Raw genomic sequence first — 24,401 nt, 5'->3', positions numbered from 1 at the left:
CTTTTCTTTTCCTTTTTTTTTTTTACTGACAGATCAACCTGCATAGGCCACATCTTTTTATTCTCTACTTGTCATGTTAGATAATAAAGATGTCCCTCAATTGAATACAGGGACGGGTACTAATCGATTCAGGGTAATTTAAATAAAACTTCTTTTTTTTATTATTATTTTTGATTTTGATCTAACTGAAATCTTTTTTTTCTTTCTTTCTTTTTAGTTTCAACCTTTTAGTGCTCGGGTAGAACAGATCAAGGTCAATGTTGTTCATCGTTCTCGTCTGGTAGAAGATGAAATTGAAGAAAATGGATCTTTCTTTTATGAATCATTACAGTCTTGGAAAGAACTGAACTTGTCCAAACAGTTTACACTCTTCTATCGCGAAATTCAACCTTATGTGAAGACATTGGCTTCAATTATTCACCACAAGGAAAAGATCATGGATATTATGGAAAAATATATGATGGTTCCTAATAGTTTGGCTCTTGACGGTTTATTAGAGTAAGTACAATATAAGTTATATTATTTGATCTGTGAATAACTTTATTTTTTTTTTCTAATGTTAGTCTTGTTACGAAATTGGCTAAAGATCTCGAAGGTGAATTCTATCCTTATTATACCAGAATGCTCAAGTGTATGTTACCTTTGGTATATCATCAAGATATCAAACTTTTGGAGGTATAAGGAAAGAAAAAAAAAAGAATTCTGTAGATGGAGATCCTCAATATTATCTTTTTATAATCATCCTATAGTGCTTATTCAACAGTATTGCATATCTTTTCAAGTTCCTTTCTCGTCAAATCTTACCTGACATATGCGATACTTTCGACTTATTATCTAAATTACTTGGTGAAGATATTACAACCAAACCATACATTCGTCACTTTTCTGCCGAAGCATTTGCCTTTTTGATGAAGAAAGTACGTGGACAAGCTTTGACTGATTTAATACAACATATTTTGGATTCTTTGAAACGAGAACCTTCTAATCAATATACTGAAGGATTAGCTATGTTATTTTTTGAAAGCATGAAGGTAAAAAAAAAACATATTTGATCATGACATCAAATTCGTCATATATCTTATTTTTTTGTTTTCTTTCTTTTTTTAGCAAGTGGACAATCGTCTTCATTCTCGCGCTGTATCCATTTATTCAGAATTGTTTACTCAAGTTTGCACTACAACTGGACCTATAGATGAACTTGGTAAGCCATCAAAAAAAAAAGTTACTTGATATCAATGCAATTAATACTTTCTCTTTTTTTACTTTGTACTACCATATAGAATCTGACATGAACTTTCAATTATTCAACAAAACAACTTTACTATTACTCCATCATACTTATCGACAACATTTTACTCCCATTATTGATATCATCCTCAAAGATATTGATTTACAATTACAAGAAAAGAAATCTGACGAAAAGCACTTACTCATCGATATGTCAACCTTAGCCATAATGGTTACAGTTAGAAAAGCTAGTCGTATTGATGGTATGATTAAAAAAAAAGAAATACTTTGTTGGAATGATACTTATAATTATTTATTTATTCATTATAGACTTCAAACCCATTCTTAGTCGTGTACAGCAAGTCGCCAAACTAGTATTTACTTCCACTCGACGAGTATTCACATACGACTTGTACAAAGAGACACTACGTACAGTAACTGGAATCTTATGCTTTGGCAACTTGGATGTAGTTGTGGGTGGTGGTCGTCTTATTCTGGAATCTGTTACCTCTTTCCAAGACCCTAATGTTGTTTATGGATTCTTTGTTGGATTGTCACAATTAGAATGGCCAAATTATACTCAAGTCACTTTACCATATATCACCAAATATGTATCACAACAGTTTATTCGTTATCCTGAACAATCTATACTATTCCTCTCTGAACTTATGTCTACTGGTTCTCTTTCTGTCCCTCCTGGTACTCTGACGTCTGCTGTTAATGCTGATGGTCTTCTTCGATTCCCACAAACGAGAAATAATACATCTTTGGTACAAGAACTCCTTAAGATATTGAATACTCCATATGATTGGAAGAAAGAACAAGATATATTGAATAACACTGAAATTGAAACGGTAAGAATATCATTTATTCATTCCATATGATTTTTTTTTCTTGGTTACTTATATATATATATATATATTTTTGATGATAGATCCATATTACTCCAGTCTCGAGTATTGCTATTTCTTCTTCTATTTTGACGATTTTACCTATCTTGGACATATCGGATGATCTACCTTTTGAATCTGTTTCCTCTTTCTTTGACTCATTATCGAATTATTTATCAAATTCTGACAAATCTGATGTGGTGACAACCAGCTTCATTATGGGTCATGAAACTTTTGTTTTGGAATCTTTACTTGGTATCACTGTTCAAACCCTAGTGGCCCTTGTGAAGAAGAAACAATCAACATACTTGAAAAAACTATACAATAATCACAACATTTTGACTGGATTACTTGAAAAGCATGGACAAAATGAATCTATTCTCAAAGGTGTATATGGGTACTTAAATCTTTTACATTCAAGGTAATACTTTTAATAATACACAGTTTGTAATCTAATGTGATGACCTTGATACTAACATATATATATATATATTCAATCACTTCAAAATATTAGTGCCTTCAAGAACGATCATTTTGATTTACAACATTTAGAACAACTTTATCCACTTTTGAAATCCAATCTACGATCTTATCTACCTAACTGTCGTCTTTACACCATGAAGATATTGGCTCTTTTCGATCAACCATTGATGAAGAAGGATTTGGATCATCGAAGGGATGAAAGATGTGAACTTGTGGAAGTGGCTTTAAATATGGAAGAAATTGCTCCAACTATGAACGATTTCCGTGATAAATTGATCCTTATTCAAAAACTCAATCTGATTTCCTCAACAAATCGTGTTCCGGATTTATACACTGACTTTGTTCCCTTGGTAGCTCTCGGTAAGTAATGATGATCAAGAGATAGTAAAGTGTTTACTCATCTATTGATTCATTTTTATATTGTAGGTATATTAACAATCAACTTCAAGCCATTATGGGAAGATGCATGCAAGGCTCTCAAAACTTTTGCTACTACCAACCGAGAACTTTATTGGACATTATGCTTTAATGAAATTGCCAAATTTGAAGATGAACGACTCCTTGTATGTGATACTTTTGCTTCTGCTGTTGTTGAGAAAGCTATGTCTCCAATCACTATTCAAACTGGTCAAGCAACGAAGACTGGAAATATCTCTTTTGAATGTCCTTCCTTTACAAAGTATACGGCTATTCAAGATCACGCAATGACGATATTGGGTGATCAATTCTCAGTCAACGGAGCATTACTCTTTGTCAAAGTATGATGATGATCCATAACCTTTTATGATCTTATGCTATTTCGTTATACTTACTTCTTTTTTTTTTTCTTCTTTTCATTCTTAGACTTGTGGATTGGAAAACCCTCATATGGACTTCTGGCATTATTACAATATGATTCTCAAAACGTTGATGGAAACTCCTGCAATTGTTGAGCAGCGCGCTCGTCACTTGATTCCACTGTTCTTCAAGTTTTTACAAGACGAATTCGATACTGTAGCTGATGATGATATGATAGATAATGATACTACTGTAGATGATGAAACGCAACAACGCAAGATTGGTTTGATTCCTCGATCTTCTCGTAACATCAAAAACAAGATGAGTTCTTGGCTAAAGTTATTCTCCTGTTTTACAAATATTCGTGGTGCATACAAGTCTCAGGATCTCTATGTTGTCATTCTTCGTTTGATTGCCAAAGGTGATAATCGTTTACAAACCTCAGCTTTGGAAGCCTTGTTTGCATGGAAAGACAAGAATATCAAGCCTTATCAAGACAATCTTCGCAACTTGCTGGATGATATCAAATTCCGGGACGAATTATCAACTTTCATTCAAAACAGTGAACAAAATTTGATTGATCCTGTTCATCGTGAAGAACTCATGCCGATTGTGATGCGTATACTTTATGGTCGATTAGTGGAACGTCAATCCAAAGGTAGTAGACATTTGAAGAAATTGCGACGCAAGGCTATTCTCAGTGCTGTATCTTGTTGTGAACAGAAGGAAATGAAAACATTTATTGATTTGGCTTTGGAATCGACACAAGCTCTTTTGGATGTTCCTGGAGAAACTTATGATGAAGAAGGACATATTACTTCATTTGAATTTGTTGCTCAAGGCTCTGAAATCATCCGACGTATTCGTTGGCGTCAACAATTAGGTTTGGTCAATGTATTGGAAGATATGATAAAACAACTTGGATCCGACTTGTTACCATTTATGCCAAATATTCTTAAGGTTGTATTATATATTTTACATTCTGCCCAGAACAATGACAAAATGGACTTGGATATTACTCAAGAAGAAGGTCATAATGATGCCATTGAAGACGAAGAAGAAGACGATGAAAATGAAGACGAAGAAGAAGGATTAACTCGTATTAGCAATCGATCAAAACAAGTACGAACGACAACCTTACGACGTCTCACAGAAATCTTCATGATTAAAGGTGGATTCGACTTTATACCATATATGACTGCCATGTTTTCCTCTTTCATCTCGCCTCGATTGATCAACTTCGCTAGCGAAAATTCTCAACAAGTGTCAAGTCTTTTGAAGATGTTTGCCGTTTGGTCCGAAAACCCATCCTATGTACCTTTCTTGATAGATTATGATTCTTCCCTTTTACCTCAACTTTACGCCCTTTTGTCAGAACGCAAGATCAATGAAAAAGTTCTCAGCACAACGTTGGATATTTTAGAATGTTTATTGGATTATTGTGAAGACGATAAGATGACCAACAAAAATGGTATGGAAATCGATTTGGATTACTTCAAGGAAAATCTTATTGTGAAACACGTGGATATTTTATTGAACCATATGAAATACCGATTGACTCAATCCAAGGATGACAAACGATTTGGTAGTGGACGATATTCTGTACGGGAAATTGCCATTGTTGCTCGTATTGCACCATATACCAAGGATGGAACTCATACTGAAAGAATTTTGGAAATATTGATCCCTAATTTGAAGAAACCGACTAGATTGATTCCTGAAATGACCAAGCGCAATATTCTCACCATTTGGTCCAACTTTATGCCTGTTGTTCCTGGATTTGAACGTGGATCTCAAACTTATTACAATTATTACAAGTTGGCCTCTGATATGTTCTCGGTGATCAAACCTCGTGAAAGTAGATCCGTCTTGATTTCTCTTTTCCAACGATTTGTTGATGTCAACCCTGAATTGACTCAAGTTGGCAGCTTACTTCAAGATCTCAATTCTGTCTCAAGAAAGCGAATCGATGAACCTGATTATGATCGTATATTGGATGCTCTTGGCACTATTGGTGAAGACTTGTATTCAACTTTGGATCATCATCAATGGCTTCCTATCCTCAATCAAATGTTTTACAGTATGCAAGATGTAGAAGAAATTGCTGTTCGTGGAACGGCTACTCATTGTGTATCTCGCTTCCTGAAAGCTGCCAAGGAACAAGAGGATGCTGTCGAAAAAGAAAAGCTTATGGAGTATGTAACTCATTTGATTTATCCCAATATCAAACGTGGTTTATTGAATCGTATTGAAATCATTCGTATGGAATTTGTTGGATTATTGAATACTGGTATCAAGATCTTCCCTGAATTACCTATATTTGCTCCTTTGGTACCCTTACTTGGTAGTGAAAATGATGAAACCAACTTTTTCGATAATATTTATCATATTCAACTTCATCGACGTATGCGATCTATGGCACGTTTATCTGAATTTGCAAATCAAGGTCAACTAACTGTCCCTGCTATTGTCAATGTATTCATTCCTTTGGTGTCTGGTTTTATTTATGAAAGTGATCGAAAAGTGGACCACAATTTGATTCATCAAGCTTCTACAACGATTGGTGCTCTTGCAAAATGCCTTCCTTGGAGACATTATTATCAACTTCTTTCACGTTATTTGACTATGGTTTCACGACAAGAAGATATGGAAAAGATCTACATACGATTGACGACCAATGTATTAGAAGCCTTCCATTTCGACATTTCTCATGTTGAAATCAGTGATGAGACAGCAGCGAAGATCATGGGAAAACAAAAAGTGAGGATCGATTATCTCAGCCATCGAGAAATTGTCAGCAACGCCAAGGATCAACAAGCTCAAAACAATGAAAAGAAGGATGATGAAACACAGAAGGATATTGCGGCTGATCTTGATAAGGAAGCTACCGGTGATAATGCTAATGAAATGGACATCGATGATACTTCTCAAGAAGTTAGTGAACAACAAGTGAATACCGACAATCTGGACGACAACAATGAAGAAGAAGAAGATGATGATGATGATGAGAAAGACGAAACAGACGAAATTACTACTGCAGAAGAAACAACAACATCAAGTGATACATTATCATCAGAACAAGCTCAAAAGATTCACGACATTTTAATTACCAAGGTACTACCAGAATTGAATTCATTCATTTCGAAAAACAAAAGCCGTAAATCTGTGATCTCTCGTATGCCTGTTGCTCTTGGAATTGTCAAATTACTACGCCAACTTCCGGAAAAATCTCTACGTCTCAATCTTCCTGGTCTTTTGACAATTGTATGTCAAACTATTCGTAGTCGTGCTCAAGATGTGCGTGATGTTACTGGGGATACATTGTTGAAGATTAATGAATTCTTGGGTACAGATTACTTCAAATTTATCATCAAAGAACTCCAAGGTGCTTTGGTTCGTGGTTATGAACTCCATGTACTTGGTTACACAGTCAATTCTCTTTTGCACGATATGGCACCTCGTATGAATATTGGTGATTTGGATTACTGTTTGGAAGACATTATACAGGTATTGATTAGTGATATCTTTGGGAAGACTGGACAAGAAAAAGATACTGAAGAAATGGTTGCCAAGACCAAAGAAGGAAAAAGTCGAAGAAGTCCCGCTGCATTTGAACTCCTTGCCAAATTGATCAAGTTCTCCAACGTTGGTATCATGTTAATGCCATTGAAGGAAGTGATGACAAACACCCAAAGTTTGAAGATCTTACAAAAAGTAGATGATGTACTTAAACGAACTGCAAATGGATTGGTACATAACCCTGGATTTGAATCGACTGAATTACTGGATTTTGCTAATGATTTGATCTCTGAAAATGTGGATGTATACAAGGCTGAAAAGAAGGTCAAGAAAGTGAAGACTCAACAAGAATTGAACTTTGAAGTGCAAACAAAACGTGTGGTGACGGAACCAGTGGATTATCTTCATGTCAACTCTCATCGATTTGTGTACTTTGGATTATCTATACTTCATACAGCTTTGAAACGCAACAAATTCGATCTCAATGATGATGCCTATTCTACACGATTAGATAAATTGTTAATGACGGTGGGTAATATTTTATTCTCGACACAATCAGCAAATATCACCTTAGCAGCCAAGGATCTCTGTATTTTATTCCGATTACCACTTCCTTCAACAAACGATGCAGTACCTGTTGCAATCAAACGTATTTTCCAAATTCTGAAAAAATCACCGAACACCAATAGCTCAATGATCCAATCATCATTCAAGTTACTGACTGTCTGTATCTCTTTCAAGAAATCCAATTTAACCGAACATCAATTGACATATCTCATCAACATCATCCGACCTGATCTTGAAGAACCGACACGACAAGGTACTGCTTTTGGCTTGGTACGTAGTATTATCTCTCGCAAATTCTTAGCACCTGAAATGTACGATTTGATGGACACAGTGGCCAATATTGCAGTGACGAATCAAACGCCTGAATTACGGGAACAAGCACGTTCGATTTACTTTATGTTTATGATGGATTATCCTCAAGGTCGTGGAAGATTAAAGAAGCAAATGGCATTCCTTATCAAGAACTTGGAATATGTACATGAAAGTGGTCGAGAATCTGTGATGGAACTGCTTCACCATATCATCAACAAATTTGGTGACGAAATCTTGGCTGAATTTTCTCAATCTATCTTGTTAGCCTTGGTGATGCGTTTGATCAATGATGAATCCGCCAAATGTCGTGAAATGACTGCTGAACTCTGCAAAGCATTGCTCTTACGGATGGAAGATGATATGGACACAGTATATCGACTTTTGGACAAATGGATGGAAAGCAAGCAAGTGACATTACAACGTGCAGGTTGTCAAATGTATGGATTAGTGATTGATGCCTATGGCAAGGAATTCAAGGTAGGTTAACATATATATAAATGAAAAAAAACTAAGGGAATAGTTATGTTAACCTCTTTCTTTTTTTTTTTTTTTATTGTTATTATTATTATAGTTGGCACCACAATTAATCAATCGATTGGCAATTATGATTCAAAAGAGTCATGAACAATGGAAAGAAGCTTTAGAAGAACATGGTGATGAAGATACCCTGGAAGACAGTGACGAAAATGAAGGCATGGATGTGGATGTACCTTGGGAAGTAGGATATTATAGTTTAAATACTTTCACCAAGATTACAGCAACTTTCCCAAAATTAGTATATACGGACAACACAATATCTATTTGGCGTGGTGTAGCATCACTTCTTTTACATCCTCATGCTTGGATTCGATCATCATCAGCACGTCTATTTGGTGTTTATTTTGCTGGTGTAGATCCTGTTACAAGAAATGACTATCTTACTCGGCAAGAACTTCGTGGGTTGGCTTATTCATTTGTGGAACAACTCAAAAGTACATATCTTTCAGAAGAACAGGCGAATCAATTGGTGAAAAATTTATTCTTTATTGGACGATGTTTATACTATTTGCCTGTATCAGAAGATATTGAAACTATTGGTGACAATGAAGATAATGATGAAGATAAGAAAGATAGTGCAGAAGATGACGCTACTTCAACAATATTATTAGCGGAACAAAATATTTCTGTGAATCAAGAATTAGTACATCCTTCATTATTATGGTTACTTCACAAGGCTTCTTATACTGCTAGAGGCGCTGGTCGAAATCAAGGCAAAAATCTTTTATTGGTAAGTAATGATGGGTATGAAGGATAGAGGTAATTGACTTTTTTTTTTATAGCGATCATCGATCTTCAAATGGTTTGCTGCTATGTGTAATGTGATTGATTCTAAGGAACTACCACCTTACCTCTTTTCTATGATTGCTCCCATCTATCATACTGTAAATGGTCAATTCAGTCGGGAACCTGGTTTTGGTAAGTAATCAAAAGAATGATCAAAAGAAAGGAAAAAAAAGATTATAACTTTTGGTTATATATATATATATATATATATTTTAGATGATTTGAAAACCCTTGGAAATGAAGTATTGAATATGATACAAAAAAAGGCAGGACCAACAGCATACTTTGCTATCTATCAAAACATTCGACAACATTCTACTGAACGCAAGGAAGAACGAAAAGCCAAGCGAGCGATTGAAGCTGTGACCAATCCTGAACTTGCTGCCAAACGCAAGATGGCCCGGAACATGAGGAAATCAGCAAACAAACGTGTACGATTCAATTAGATTAGTTTATTTTATTTATTTATTCATTTTATTGTATATTTTTTTTTCTTTACATTCTTATCAAAGCATCATTTCATTTCTTTTTATTATTTTCGATAGACATTATCATTATTATTATACTTTTATTTTTTTTTTTTTTTTGAAATCAAACAATAAACATAACAATCTCTTTTATATTATATTTGATGAATAAATCACATATATGAGGTAATTGGCTATTGATAGTTTTTAATTGTTCATTAATATAACATGTAATCAAGTACGTAATATATAGATATCATACTTTCTGTTGAAAGATTTTTTTTTTGTCTGTGCGAACAAAACAATGAAACTTGGTTTTTGTTTCTGGGAAGAGTCCCTGAATAAAACGTGTTGATAAAAAAAAAAGTAAAGGAGAAAGGGGAAGGGAGAGAACAATGGATTCACTCCTTTTGTTTTTATCATTTTATTTTTTTCACAATCATGTCTCCTTTCCCATGATCAAGACGAACAAATAGAAGCCACGTTTTCCTTTTTTTTTTTTCTTTTGAAACAAGTTGACATAATGAAAAGCACGTTAGCACTCCTTTCTTTGGATAGTATCAAAGATTTAAAAAAAAAAAAAAGTAAGGAAAATGAATTTAAGATACGGAGATAAAAACAGTAAATGGTCATACTACTACTACTATAACTACTTTGCATCATCCAAAAAAGGAAAACAAGGGAAATCAGTTAGATCTGTCATGTCAATCAGATATCCTTTTTTTGTCATATATAGACTGCCGAAGATATAACTCCTTTTATATTATATCATTTTCAGTTTCTCTTACTCCTCCTTTTTTTTTTTATACTGATGATGATTGGGAAAATCTAGTATAGTTATAGTCCAGTTTTCCCATTAATTTAGCCACGTAACGTGTGAAATCCCTATTCCCTGAGCTCGACACGTTATGAAAAAATAAAAAGTCATCACCTGCATCCTTTTATACCACGTTTTCATAATGACTATATGAAAAAAAAAGGGATTGAATCCTGAAAGGCGCACAAAAAAAAAAAAAAAAAAAAAAAAAAAAAAGAAAAGGATGATTGAAAAAAAAAATGTTATAGAGTGTTAGTTTATTTTTGTGTCAAAAAAAAAAAAAAATAGTATAAGGTTTATTATCTTGTCAAATAATAAAAAAAAAGTATCTGTTAATCTGATTTACCTATTTTAGTTGGAGGATTAACGATCAGCAATCCAAACTACAAATGTCGCTCAAAATAGTTAATCATCGGCAAATAACAAGTACATTTAAAAAAAAAAAAGAAAACCCTCCCAATGATAAAAAGACCAAAGAGGTCCTCCCTTTTGAACTTTCTCCTTTGTCCTCCTTTATATATAAATATATATACATATATATATTATTTTTTTTCTTAGATCATCTATAGACCTCCCCCCTTTTTTTTTCACTCATGCATTTAAGAAAAAAAAAGTGGAGGAACGGACAATGGATTATTAAAGGTAATATAACTTTATATATTGATTATCATCACCATTTAATAGAATAGTTTATCTATATGTCACCTTATTGAAATGTTATAATGATGATATATTGAAATGAACATTGTTGTCATTTATTTAAGATAGATTCTCTATTTGTTTCTTCCTCCTTCATTGATGATTTGTTATTTTATCTCCTCATACTATTCCTCGCCCCCTTTTTTTTTTTTTTTTTCTTACGAATAACCAAAACACGCTTTTTTCTTTTTCTTCTTCAAGGGAGTTTAGGCTCAGTCTGGGTTGAAAAGTCAAAACGTATTTAAAGCCTTAACTTTTTTTTTCTATTTCTATTTCTTTACTTTTTCCTTTTTTCTTTTCTCTTTTCTTTTTTCTACTGTTGTTTTATCATATCTTTTTATTATTACTGTTGATACCATACTATTACTGCCTTTATACTATTACTACTGTTATTATTACTAGTTACTACTACAATTACTTACAATGGATATCAAAAACTTACTTTGTCCTCATGTCACTGATCAAGTAATGCTTGAAAAAAATAATTACCTTTATAACTCGTGTTATTCTTCACCGTCATCCTTATCTTCAAGTCCATCATCAAGTTATGCATCACCATTACCCATACTAGCTTCACCTCCCAATTCACCTTCTATGAAACAACAAAGACAACAACGTCGCGTTACTACTCAGACTCGGACACCATGGTCATCAGAAGAAGATTTTTTACTACAGAAAGGATATAGTCAAGGATTATCATGGGCTATGATTTCATCTACCTATTTACCTCATCGATCTCGTGGTTGTTGTTGGGGACGATTCAAGACCTTGCAGGCTAAGGCCTTGGAACAACGTGAATGGTCAGATCCTGAAGATCGATTACTGTTATTGGCGGTCAAGAAACATGCAAAGTTATTCAAACATGCTTGGAAATCAGTAGCAGATGATATGGGTCAACGAACTTGGCGTGAATGTGAAATCCGATCTTTCAAATTGGGTAATATGGTTCGAAAACGACAACATCCTCAACATCTTCAACATCTTCGTCATCATCAACATACTTCTTCCATTTGAAACCAAGATATTACTATTATCAAAATGGTGAAACTGTTGAACGGATATCCCATTTTTTTTTTTTTTTTTTTACCTTTTTATTTATTTATTTACATATTCACTTGGTTATTATTTTCATCATCATCATCATCATCATCATACCCTTTTTTATCTAATTTTTATTTTATTACTTTTTATTATTTATTTTACATCTTTATAAGCATTTGATTATTTAGTTAGCATCCTTCTTTCACCTCACATTATTTAATTCCACCTTTTCTTTTTCCCTTAATTTTATGATATCCCCCTTTTCTTCACTTCTTTTTATTTATTTATTTTTATGTTGTTTTATGTTACCGTTATCATCATGTACAAACACATTTACTATGCTTCATCAATTACTGTTCTTCTTTTCCTTCCTCCAATTAATAAATACCTTTTGATTTTGATTTCTTTCAATTTGAACTTCTCCGTCGGTGTCCCTTGCATAAGTGGTTTCACATTAATTCATATTCCGGGTTTTCATCTTAATTTTTTTTCCTTTTTTTTTTTATTTTTTCTATTTTTCTATTTTGTACATCATCGTTAGAATATATTTTACTCTTAATAATATTCATGTTTACTTTCTTTTCCATCAAACAAATAATAATAATAACAACAACAACAATACAACCTTGGTAATCGTATAATGATCATCATAAAAGATATATGGTTCTATATCTTATTATGGATGATCATCACAGTATCAGCAGAAGATCCTACTAATTATTTACCGAAATGTGATTCCTCTCATTACAACTTTTCAAAACCGACTTTTGCTATGATTACTCATGATCCAACTACCAACAAATTTTATGAAAATTCTGCTGTTGGTGCCATGGATGCTGCTGCTCTTCTCGTAAGCAATATATATATATATATATTCAATTTATTTGTTTATTTTATTTTTTCTTTAGGATGTTAATGTGAAATGGAATTTACGAACTACTGATGCTGGTCAAAGGAATATGACTAACGAAATCTATGAAGCGATAAAAGAGGTAAAGGACGTACATATATATTCAAATCCCGATTGACTTTTGGTATAAACTTTCGCATTAACCTTCTTTTTCTTTTCTCTCTTTTTTTTTTTTTTTTTTTTTTGATTATTTTTAGGGTGTTGATGGGATCATTACACCTATTCCTGATGATAATGTCTATCAAGCTGTCAAATATGCTCGTGACTCTGGGATTCCTGTCGTTGTTTTCAATACTGGTGAATCCTATGCTGCATTACTTGGACTGACACGCGTTCTTCAACCCAATGACGAAGCTGGCAAGATGGTTGCTAGACAATTACGGAAAGATGGATTCAATAAACCTCTGGCTGTGTCTCGAATAGAAAATGACCTGATAGATACAGACGCTCGACTCAATGCTATTGCTACCAATTTGAACAATCCTTCATACCCCGTCCTCTTTCGTCGTAGTAATTCTTCAAATGAGACTATACAACAGCTACGCGATTACTTTTTGGCTGGTCAATTTGATTCAATTATCTCCTTGGGTGATATGGTATGTTGATATAATATATATATATATATATGTATTCAATACTGATTTCATCTAAAACTTTTTTTTTCTTTTAATACGTAGGATTCTGCTAATCTTGTTGTGCAAACAGCTTTGGAAATCTTGGATATTCAACCACAGCGACAATTTGAAACTATCTTGATGGATCTTGCTGATAAAAATTTGACAAATCTTCTTGAACGACGACCCAATACAACCTACGTTATTAGTCAATTACCATATTATCAAACTGCTTTGCCTGTATTTTATTTATATTTGGAGGTATATAATGACAATTCTTTTTTTATTTTCTTTCTCACATTGTTATTCATAGTTTCAAACAGGATATACTGTCTTTGGCAATCAAACTGTACCTACTGGACCAACACTTCTTACAAATGACACCGTTAACTCTTACTTGGATGATTTGGATAATAAACCTTTTGCCGTACAGACTAAGAAATCTACTATTGGGGCACTTATTCCAAATGCTCAAGGTGATACTTATGGAAGAAATATGGTTGCAGGAATGTCTCAGTTAGCACACAAAGTGGGTTGGTCCATTGATGATGCTGTTAAGGTATATATGTAAAAAAAAAAAAGGGGGATAATCATCTATAGTTTAAAATCTAGTTAATCCAATGGAAATAATTGTTGAAAAATTCATTGACTAACTTGTTCCATTTTTATTATTTGAATAGAATGAAGCTATTGGTACATCATAAGATATCTTTCTAAAACAAGATACATGTATTTACTTTTATCTTGATTACTTTCTTGATAGGATTACCTGAAGTGCTACTACCAAAAGTAGATAATTTACTCCGTGAAAATATTACTGGATTGGTGATGATGACTAGCAATGATGCTATTATGAAATATGTCGTGAATGCAAGCGCTACCAATAATGTTCCATTGACTGTGGTTGGATCATTTCTGGAGAATGATAAACTCAAGCTTCCTCCGTAAGTCAAATCACATAATATTCTTTCTATGCATTATCTTATCGATTGATTTTTTTTTTTAAAAAAAAAAAAAACAAACAAACTAAAACTATCTATATAGATCTGTTTCCAATATATCACTTGATGCAGAATTATTAGCTCAATGGGTGGCTGCCGACGCAGTGGAACATGGAATCGAAAGACCTCTCTGCTTCTCTGAACGACAGCTTGCCGAATATAGTTACTTTTGTTCAGCATTTTACTACCAATTCAAATCCATTGCAAACTTCGTTCCGCCTTCCGAAGATCAAGTGGTGTATTTATTGAATATTGGTAGTCAAAGCAACGTGGATAGTCAAGTATCAATAATTTTGGACAAACTACACAGGGAAAACTACATTGAGGACGCCATTATTACTTTCTCGGAAAGCATCTTCAACACATTCAACATGGTAAAAAAAAAAAAAAATGAAGAAAAAAAGAAAAAAAAAAAAAAGAAAGAAAGAATATATATTATTGATGTTGGATCTCATACAATTTACTAATCCTTATTATCATTTTTTTTTATTGTAGCGCTTTTTACAAAACTATACACCTGGCGACGTTATGTTGTATAGTGGAGCAGATCGTTTTGATGAATTGAATGCTTTGCTGGACTTGCGTTTGAATACATCTTGGTAAGTAGATAGATATCAATATCTCTTTATTTTCTTACCTTTTTTTTTTTTTTTTTTTTTTTTTTTTTTTTTTGCGTATTATAGGGCCTTGAAGACTTACTCTATTGGATATTTGGCTGCACTTGATCTCTTGATTTCTCAAAAATTGACTAACCTTCCCTGGAAAAATACAATGATACATCCTTCTCATGTCCCTTACATCTGTCCACCTGGTACATTCTATATTGTTTTGGCTCGTGATCCCTTCTGTCTAGACGAATCAAACAATGCAAAGTCTTCCATTCAATGCAGTCCATGTCCAGCATATTATTACAATCCTCATCCAGATCAGAGCGAGTGTACAAAATGTCCAGAAGGTACCGTTCCAAATGGCAATTCGACAATGTGCATTTCTTGTCACGACTCTACTGCATCAAACGACAGTTACTGTTCAACATATATTTACCAAGAAAAACAAAGAAAGATTCGACTGATCTTGGCCATTATTCTACCTATTGTCCTGGTCATCCTTCTTGCACTACTTGGTTGGTGGCTTTACTATTGTCTGAAGCGACGAAGAGAACGGAAATCAATAGAGTTGGCTGATGATGATTCTTGGCTTTTATCGTACAAGGCTCTGATGACACCATGCTTACGACACTTATCTACAACAAATGATATGTCAAATGACAAAGAATTACGTTCAGATTTTCCCAACGTGTCTTCTCCAGATACAGCAGTTACTCCTCATTCTGCAATGGCGCTTTTATCTCATACGGATGCTACCAATAGCAGTGGTAGTAGTAGCAGTAGTACCAGCAACTATGATGAAATGAATCAACTTGCACCAGGTTACGTAGTACAGCCCACCAAAGAAAAATCAGCTGGTACCAGAGACTCAATGTCACCAAGAGGATTAGAAGGAAAACACTACGATGGTCATGAACCGAAAAAGTCAAAAAGGTAAATCATCAAGCGATTGAACTGAGACAAAGAATAGTCGGGAAAGGCTAGACGGCTAATCCAATTTTTTTTTTTTTTTTTTTTTTTTTTTTTTTTTTTTTTTACTGGATCTCCCATATCTACCTAGGCAACCACAGCATAACGTTTTACACAACTCGATTGGTCGACAGTAAGTGAAAATGAATGGATATGATATCGGGATCATCTAACATGACATATCATTTATTCCAATGTAGTCGAAATCTCCGGGTATACATCAAACAAATTGGTTTCAAGCAGCTACGTATTGATGATGACATGAAAAAAGAAATTGGACTTTTGAAACATGGACGATATCAAAATCTGGTGGAATTTATTGGGGTTTGCATCGAATCTCATGGAACATATATAGTAGAAGGTAACTTTTTTTTTATTGAATCAAATTGACATGTCACCTCTGTGTATAAACTAATACAATACTTTCATTTAGAATACTGTAGCAAAGGACCATTAGATAAGATCTTGGCTAATCCCGATATTGATTTAACTTGGATATTTCGATTCTCTCTTATCAATGATTTATTGCAAGGAATGCGCTTTATACATAGATCAAATATTGAAATTCATGGATTACTCACTTCAGCTTCTTGTATTATCACTGGTCGATGGGAACTGAAAATCACGGATTATGGATTATACAAAATGCGCCAAACTCAATATGATCGAAATATCATCTCCTCTATTCATAAACGATATCCAGGCTGCCCTATGGTGGTTCCTTCTGCAAATAATTTGTTATGGTTAGCACCTGAATCTATTATTGAAGTCTCACCGGATTTATACATCACTTTTCCTACAAAAGCAGCGGATGTTTACAGGTATCTATATACTTACTTTTTGTTAAAATTTACTTATGATCTCTTTTTTTTTTTCTTTCTCTTTTCCCTTAGCGTTGGTATTGTTATGAATGAAATCTTGACTCGAACTCTTCCATACAGTGATCGAAAAATAGAACGCACTGTTTCAAGGGATATCTTTCAACAAATTACTCGCGACCATATTACACCTACTCTTTCCAACAACACACAAGATGAAAACTATCACAAAGTGAATCAAGTCAATCAGCTTATTATCAAGTGTTGGGCTACTGATCCTGATGATCGACCTTTGATTTATGATCTGAAAGTAAGTTGACATATATAAAGTTAGAAAATAGATGAGACTTAGTATTCTTCTTTGTAGAATCATATGAAAACAATAGATCCTTCATTAGCCAGCTCGGAAAATGTAGTGGATATACTTGCTGCTCTTGTAAGTTTTGATAACTTTTATGGAAAAGGATGCGTTATACTGATTTCTATTCTTTTTTTTTTTCTTTTTGAATTTCAAGCTTGAAAAGTATGCAAATGATATGGAAAACTTGGTATACAATAGAACTGCAAATCTTCAGCAACGTACTTTGGAGTTGGAAGAAGAACGAGGCAGGACACAAACTTTATTGAAAGGTAAAGAGAATGATATAGTTATATTGTCAATTTCTAACTCATGTACAATAATTAGATCTCAAGGCCGCAAAGGAAGTAGCTGAAGCAGCAGCAGCAACCAAACAGAACTTTTTAGCCAATATGTCACATGGTAAGAATAAACGGTAATCATACAACTGGAATAATAATTTTTATATATATATATGCTAGAAATTCGTACACCCATGAATGCTGTTATTGGAATGTCTCGTATTTTGATGGAAAGCGATCTACCTCCTGAATTATACGACTGTGCTGAAACTATTGAAACTTCTGGAAACCACTTGATGGCCATCATTGATGATATATTGGATTATTCGAAGATTGAATCCGGCAAACTTTTATTGGAACAAAAAGCTTTGAACCTGGTAAACTCAAAAGAAGAAGAAAAAAATAATGAGTATGCCATATATGCTAATTTCTATTATTTTCTTTTTATAGACCTACGTGATTGAAAGCGCTATCAAACTGGTGGCTCCCAACTTTTTGCAAAAGAACATTGCTTTGTGGTGTGAAGTTGATCCAAAAGTACCTGTTAAAATTATGGGTGATTTGGTCCGTTTACGTCAAATTATATTGAATTTGTAAGTTCATCTTTCTATTTTATTTTATTTTATTTTACTTTATTTTAGTTTTTGATCATCAGTCAGTCCATCATTAAACCAGGTCCTTATAACTAATTTTCCTTCTTTATCTTTTTTTTTTTTTTTTAATTTATTCAAAAGGCTTTCCAATGCATTCAAGTTTACACCTTCAGGTGGTTGTGTACATGTACATGTCGAAATTGCAAAGGATAGACATTATACAATGGATTCCCAAAAAGACAAACAAGATCAACCATTGGAAATACGACCTTTATTATCTGAAGAAATCGATGAATCTACTGTCTCCCCATATATGGAAACAGATTATGTACCTATTCAAGTATCTGTCAGCGACACTGGTATTGGTATTCCTGCAAACAAAGTCAATACTCTTTTTCAATCTTTCTCACAAGTGGATGCGTCAACAACAAGAACATATGGTGGCACGGGACTTGGTCTGGCTATTTCACGTCAACTTTGTCGTATGATGGACGGTGATATGGTAAGAAAAATATATTCTATATTTGTTATTACTCGTGTATATGAACATACGGTGATGTTAACTGTTTTATTTATTTATTTTTTTTCTTTTTTTTAGTGGCTCTCTTCAGAGTATGGCAAAGGAACTACCTTCACTTTCCAGGTATCACTCAAGAAACAGTCAAATACATGTACCTATGGTGAATATCACAAATTGGCAGAGCTCACCAAAACTGTTAGTGGCACGGTTGTGATCTGTGGAAAACCTCAAGATCATGAAGCATGGAAAAACCTTCTTGGGAATGCTGGAATCAAGTTTGTCCAAACTCTTACTTTTGATCAAGCTGAACGGTATTTTTCTCACCAACTTGTTGATTCGTTACCTCCTTTGTTGATAGTGGATATGGATTCTTTGGACATGGAACAATCAGAACCAAAACCAGTTTCAAGTGAAAACACAATCTCATATTTCCGAGATCACTATCCTCAACTCAATCATATTCCTACTCTGTGCGTTGGCGACATTAAATCCAAGCGACAATCGATGAAATCAGTCGACGAAAATCAGCTATTACTAGATACATCGGAAAAGGCATTGATGGCCAGTTATAAAGAATTAACTGCAGGTATGAATGCATCACCCAGCTCAAATGAAACGAAACTACTTCCTTTGGACCAAACACCAACGATGACTATTCTCAAACCATTCAAAAACTCTGTCCTCTTCTCAACATTACATCAATTGATATCTCCACTCAGCATTATCACACCTACTGCTATTGACACAGCTACTACGGACGGACAACTCGATAGTATACCTTTAGCCGTTTCCCCACCGAATGATGATCATCACTATCAGCAACAACATCAGCACCATCTCCAGTCCTTTGTAAATAGAGAATCCAGTCCCCAGCATTCTTTGACAAATGGCAATAAAAACATCAGCCACTCCAGGAGTCTTTCACTTGACAACGAAGAAACGACTAGGGACGAATCTCAGCGACATCCTTCCATCTCGTCCTCCAACGCATCTCTGGCATCAAATTCAACAACAATGACGACTTCAGGCATCAGCACACCTTCATCTGCAAATAGCGGCACCGAAAACAAACATGGAAGCACTATAGATGATACATCGGGAAGGATCAAAGCTTTACTTGTGGATGACAATCCGGTGAATCTGAAGGTACTATCTCGCATGCTGAAACGAATGGGACTGACTTTCAAGACGGCACAGAATGGACAAGAAGCATATGATGCGATCAAGGAAGCAAATGATAGTGATGGAATTGACAAACCGATCGATTTGGTGTTTATGGATATCTGGATGCCCAAAATGAATGGTTTGGAGGCATCAACGGCAATTCGCAAGGATTTAGCTCACTCACAGTTGCATCCTTATATCATTGCCATGACTGCCTGTGTGATGCCTGGTGATCGTGAAAAGTGTATGAAAGCCGGTAAGTTTGTTACAAAAAAAAAAAAAAAAAAAAAAAAAAAAAGAAAAAAAAAAAAAAGCTGATAACAGGTTATATGATGATTACTGTGAATTTAGGTATGAATGCGTACGTCAGCAAACCCGTCAGAAAAGAAGAATTGGAAGCAGCAATACATACATATACTCAAACATTGGCAATGATGACTCCGTTGGATCCATCTGCAGAATTACCACCAATACAAGAAATCTGCGGCACAGCATACCAGGACGAAGACAACAATCAGGAAGATCATGCTAAAGATCAAACAGCAGAAAGGAACAGTATACCTACGGTGACTATTACGAACTGACGATTTTTGACGATATCCTGATTTATATAGATAGATGAATATATATTTATTTATTTATGCACTTTTTAGCCTAGTCTCCACTTTTTTTTTTTTTATTTAATTTAAAAGCCAATAATAGAAATAAAGCAGATACCAAATGATTGAATGAAAACCGGAAATGAAATGAAATGTAATCTATATAGAAACCCTTCTTTTTATAACTAATCACCCATTTTTTTTTTTTTTTTTTTGTCGAATGGTTAACCTCTTCAAAGAGAGTGTTTTCATCATCTTGTATGTAGGGTGGAAAAAAAGGGATGAGCTTTTGAATTTTACAGCTAAGATTTTCATATTCCTCAGCCAACTTTTGGCTCTAAAAATCAAATCGTCAGGGGATCATCAGGCAATTTTTAGAGAAATCGATGCATTTCATTGGTCATCTTGGCAAAAATGACTGATGAAATGGTATTAGATGATATTAGAACTATTTTTTTTTTTTTTTTTGACGAAATCCTTATTGAATGATGATCATTATTGGATGAAGAATGACGATATGGACATTTCCTTTTACTCTATAAATTGGGAAGCAAGATATAAATTATTATTAATACCAACGAGAATATCTTTATGTATATTGTGTTCAAATATGGTGCAATGAATGAATTACTGTCCATTCCAAGTGATGTTAAAAAAGAGAATGATTCAAAATTTTGATCAATAAGACAAAGTTGAGATCAGTAAAGTAATCATCATAAAAAAAAGAACATGAATGATATCATAACAAAGATTTTTCCAGGAAAAAAAAAAAAAAAAAAAAAAAAAAAAAAGAGATAAATATTTTATTGGTAAAATATAGCAGTTCTATTTGACTATTAGATATACAAAAAAAAAAAAAAAAAAAAATCAACTATGACCTGAAGAGACTATTTGTTTTTTCCATGTAATTGTATTTCGAGCGACAAGAGAAAGGTGATCGTCCAGTTTTCAAATCGGTTGCCACCCTTTTCCACATCTCTTCCTTCGAGTAGTCAGCCATTTGATGTTTTTGAACCAATTCCACCAAGCGTAGCCTCTCATCCCATGTCCAAGAACCTTTCTTGCTATCATCATATCGTAGAACTGAAAACCAGTGTAACTTGCATTGACTTGGCGTTCGTCCAGTATTGATGAATCTTGCTATTTTGCGCCAGTCGTATCTGATGTTGTTTTTATCGTCGTTGTTGTTGTAATAGTGTTCCATGATAAATTCAAGCTGTTTGTTTTCCTCATCTGTCCATCTCCCTTTCCTGATTGGTCTGTGATCCATCAGTGTTGAATCCATAGGTGTTGTTCCTTTATCATCATCACCACCAGTATTGGTTCCTTCAAAGTTGGCGAAATACCATCGCATGCATTGGTGAGGTTTTCGTCTAGGAAGAAACGTCTTGGTAATTGCCACCCAGTCATGTCCAAACAAATCAACACCATGCAAGACAAGTTCTTTTTCGATTTTTGACAGAGGTTGATCATGCAAGTAGGTCGGATCCTGTCGATAGCGTAGTACATTGTAATATCGTGATCTACATTGAGAGGTCGATTTTGTTGGATGATGTTGTGCGATCGTAGTCCAATCCATTCCATATTTTTCCACCAATTGATCCAGTAAATTCGACTCTTCCTTCGTCCATGTTCTTCCTTTGCTACCATTGTTGGTTTTTTTATTGCTGGCTTTTTCAGTTGTGTTGTGTTGTTTTGTTTGTGCATCAGAGTTTTTATCCAAAAGTTTATCCATGTTGTTACTATCGTTATTGCTGTTATTCATCCTGTTGACATCCATGGACGGCTGAGCGGTATAATAATATTGTTGGTAATACTGGGACATCAAAGCACCTATACGTCGTTTCCACTGAGATCTTGTTTCTTCTGGATGCTGTTCCGTGTCATGTTTCGAGTGAAGAAGTTTGAGTTCCCGTTGTTGAGCAGCCTTAAATAAAGCAATGCATTCTTCTTCGGTGCGGCCTAATTGCTTGCTGATGATTTTCCATTTGCCATCATAGATTTCTACCAGTTCCCAAAACAAAAGAGTATCGTTTTCTGTCCACGGAGTATTACGTTTGGTGCGTGATGGGTCGACGTGCCTGATATAGTATAATCTGCATTGTTCTGGTGTTCGACCTTCCAAACCTTCGGATACCTTATTCCAATCATCAGTACCAAATAGAATGGTGCGCCGTAGTAAGATATCTGCTTCTTCAGTTGTCCAAGGAGTATGTCGAATACGAGGATCCAAGTGATTGTTGTAACGGTATTGAATCTGCTGGCGGCTTCGGTGAGGCAAATGCGAATTCTTGATCTTGGTCCATTGATTCATTCCATGTTGCTTAATCCCATCCAAAAGTAAATTGTCCTCTTCAGTACTCCATCGTTGTTGTTTAACCAGTTGAGGATCACAGGTACTAGTCCATACATTGTAAAGTTGTGCTGGTGTACGGTGCGGTAAATACAGTTTAGAGATCATTGTCCAGTTTCCAAGACCAAGTTCATTAACACCCTGTCGTAATTTATCCCTTTCAGAAGGTGTTAACGGACCCTTTTTTAATGTTGAATCAGATATATGTTTGTAACGATATAAGCAGCTATTTCCCGTTCGGTGAGGTAGGCAATGTCGAACTAGATCTGACCATCTTTTTCCATTATTGGCGACATAATCTTTCAATAAGGTATCTTCCCAAGGTTCCCATTTCACATATTTAGATTTTGAGCTGAAGGTGGCCATCAAACGTCTAGAGGGGGGATATCGACAAAATGAGGAAAGGAGCATAATGTATTTGAATCATAAAGGAGGAAGAACAAGGGGTATAAAATACAATGAAGACAAAAAAAAAAAAAAAAAAAAAGAAAAAGAAAAAAAAAAAAAAAAGAAAAAGAAAAAGAAAAAGAAAAAAAAAAGAATGGATTTTTAAAGCGCCACAATTCAAACTACTAAAATCAAAAATGTAATTCAACAATGCCATCATCCATGCATTCATCAATAATAGTAATAAATCAACCCTTTTTTATTTTTTATTTGAATAAAAAGATGTCATAAAAAAAAACATACACACAACAAAATCACCAAAAAAAGCTCTAATAACTAACTGTATCTAATCTAGAACTTCATGTTGTGGGGGAATTGACCCTTGGACAAACCAAACTTGGCAGACAAGTATTGACGGAGGAAAGGAGTCTTGACAACAGCTTCGAGGATAGCCTTGTCGACGGCCTTTTGGTCAGCAGCCTTGGAAGCAGGAACAGCCTTGGCACCTTCTTGTTGAGAAGCAAGGAATTCTTGAGACTTGGTAGCAGAAGACTTCTTGAAGTAAGCATCGTTGAACTTGGCATCGACAGCACCAATATCGATCTTGGTGGAGGTGGCAATAACGTAAGCTTGATCAACACGACGTAAGGGGACACCATTGACACGGAAAGGACCAGTGACAAGAAGAAGACCAGAGTCCAATTGCTTCAAGACAACAACACGCTTTCCACGGTGACGACCAGCCAAAAGAATGACAACAGTACCAGGGGTGATGGATTGACGGAGACCAGCGACCTTGACAGTCTTGCGAGACTTCTTGGGTTGAGGAACATCTTCAGCAGGATAGAACTTGCTGGCCTTGTTGGCAGGGATGGTACGCTTACCACCATTCTTGGCACCCTTGACTTCAACAGTCTTATCAGCAGCAACTTCCTTCACAGCAGCGGGAGTGTTGTACTTGTTGCGCTTGTACAAAGCCTTCTTGGAGTAGATGACCGAACGGCTGTAACGAGAGACGCCGGGAACAAGGATGGAGTTTCTGGGTGCGTTAGCCATTGTTGCTATATCAAAAAAAAAAAAAAAAAAGAATCAGTAAGCCGTTTC

At 34.7% G+C, this 24,401-nt stretch overlaps 5 protein-coding genes across 5 annotated transcripts; 3 read left to right on the top strand and 2 right to left on the bottom strand.

Moving 5' to 3' along the window:
- Positions 1-73: 73 nt before the first annotated feature.
- On the top strand, positions 74-9,069 carry BX664DRAFT_254120 (uncharacterized protein; the record flags this gene model as incomplete). The annotated part of the gene is made up of 14 exons (XM_051540352.1): positions 74-133; positions 218-498; positions 564-675; positions 750-1,031; positions 1,108-1,201; positions 1,281-1,490; positions 1,558-2,081; positions 2,162-2,538; positions 2,632-2,960; positions 3,027-3,358; positions 3,444-4,407; positions 4,468-6,267; positions 6,421-8,252; positions 8,347-9,069. The coding sequence occupies 14 exons, from the start codon at positions 74-76 to the stop codon at positions 9,067-9,069; spliced, it is 7,920 nt and encodes a 2,639-aa protein (XP_051404135.1).
- A 2,162-nt stretch (positions 9,070-11,231) lies between these two features.
- Positions 11,232-12,146, top strand: BX664DRAFT_319023 (uncharacterized protein). Its single transcript, XM_051542862.1, has one exon. The coding sequence runs from the start codon at positions 11,505-11,507 to the stop codon at positions 12,093-12,095; it is 591 nt and encodes a 196-aa protein (XP_051404134.1). The 5' UTR covers positions 11,232-11,504; the 3' UTR covers positions 12,096-12,146.
- A 4,138-nt stretch (positions 12,147-16,284) lies between these two features.
- BX664DRAFT_319021 (uncharacterized protein) lies at positions 16,285-20,697 on the top strand. The gene is made up of 12 exons (XM_051542861.1): positions 16,285-16,357; positions 16,425-16,585; positions 16,658-17,045; positions 17,118-17,352; positions 17,410-17,478; positions 17,558-17,672; positions 17,728-17,802; positions 17,862-18,058; positions 18,132-18,274; positions 18,416-18,776; positions 18,873-20,214; positions 20,310-20,697. The coding sequence occupies exons 2-12, from the start codon at positions 16,486-16,488 to the stop codon at positions 20,540-20,542; spliced, it is 3,258 nt and encodes a 1,085-aa protein (XP_051404133.1). The 5' UTR covers positions 16,285-16,357; positions 16,425-16,485; the 3' UTR covers positions 20,543-20,697.
- Positions 20,698-21,405: 708 nt separating this feature from the next.
- On the bottom strand, positions 21,406-23,384 carry BX664DRAFT_319019 (uncharacterized protein). Its single transcript, XM_051542860.1, has one exon. The coding sequence runs from the start codon at positions 23,319-23,321 to the stop codon at positions 21,429-21,431; it is 1,893 nt and encodes a 630-aa protein (XP_051404132.1). The 5' UTR covers positions 23,322-23,384; the 3' UTR covers positions 21,406-21,428.
- Positions 23,385-23,532: 148 nt separating this feature from the next.
- On the bottom strand, positions 23,533-24,380 carry BX664DRAFT_319017 (ribosomal protein L6e-domain-containing protein). Its single transcript, XM_051542859.1, has one exon. The coding sequence runs from the start codon at positions 24,351-24,353 to the stop codon at positions 23,649-23,651; it is 705 nt and encodes a 234-aa protein (XP_051404131.1). The 5' UTR covers positions 24,354-24,380; the 3' UTR covers positions 23,533-23,648.
- Positions 24,381-24,401: the final 21 nt, after the last annotated feature.

This window comes from Halteromyces radiatus (assembly GCF_025201355.1).
Source record: "Halteromyces radiatus strain CBS 162.75 chromosome Unknown BX664scaffold_1, whole genome shotgun sequence".
Taxonomy (NCBI): Eukaryota; Fungi; Mucoromycota; class Mucoromycetes; order Mucorales; family Cunninghamellaceae; genus Halteromyces; species Halteromyces radiatus.
The sequence above is the reverse complement of the archived record's forward strand: the minus strand, read 5'-3'. Positions and strand labels throughout refer to the sequence as shown.

Excerpts from the sequence above, each read along its gene's own strand:
- BX664DRAFT_319017 (XM_051542859.1), bottom strand. The coding sequence starts at position 24,353 with ATGGCTAACGCACCCAGAAACTCCATCCTTGTTCCCGGCGTCTCTCGT.
- BX664DRAFT_319019 (XM_051542860.1), bottom strand. The coding sequence starts at position 23,321 with ATGCTCCTTTCCTCATTTTGTCGATATCCCCCCTCTAGACGTTTGATG.
- BX664DRAFT_319023 (XM_051542862.1), top strand. The coding sequence starts at position 11,505 with ATGGATATCAAAAACTTACTTTGTCCTCATGTCACTGATCAAGTAATG.
- BX664DRAFT_319021 (XM_051542861.1), top strand. The coding sequence starts at position 16,486 with ATGAAAAAAGAAATTGGACTTTTGAAACATGGACGATATCAAAATCTG. Across the intron at positions 17,046-17,117 it reads AAAGCAGCGGATGTTTACAG|CGTTGGTATTGTTATGAATG; the intron begins GTATCTATATAC and ends CTTTTCCCTTAG. Across the intron at positions 20,215-20,309 it reads TGAAAAGTGTATGAAAGCCG|GTATGAATGCGTACGTCAGC; the intron begins GTAAGTTTGTTA and ends CTGTGAATTTAG.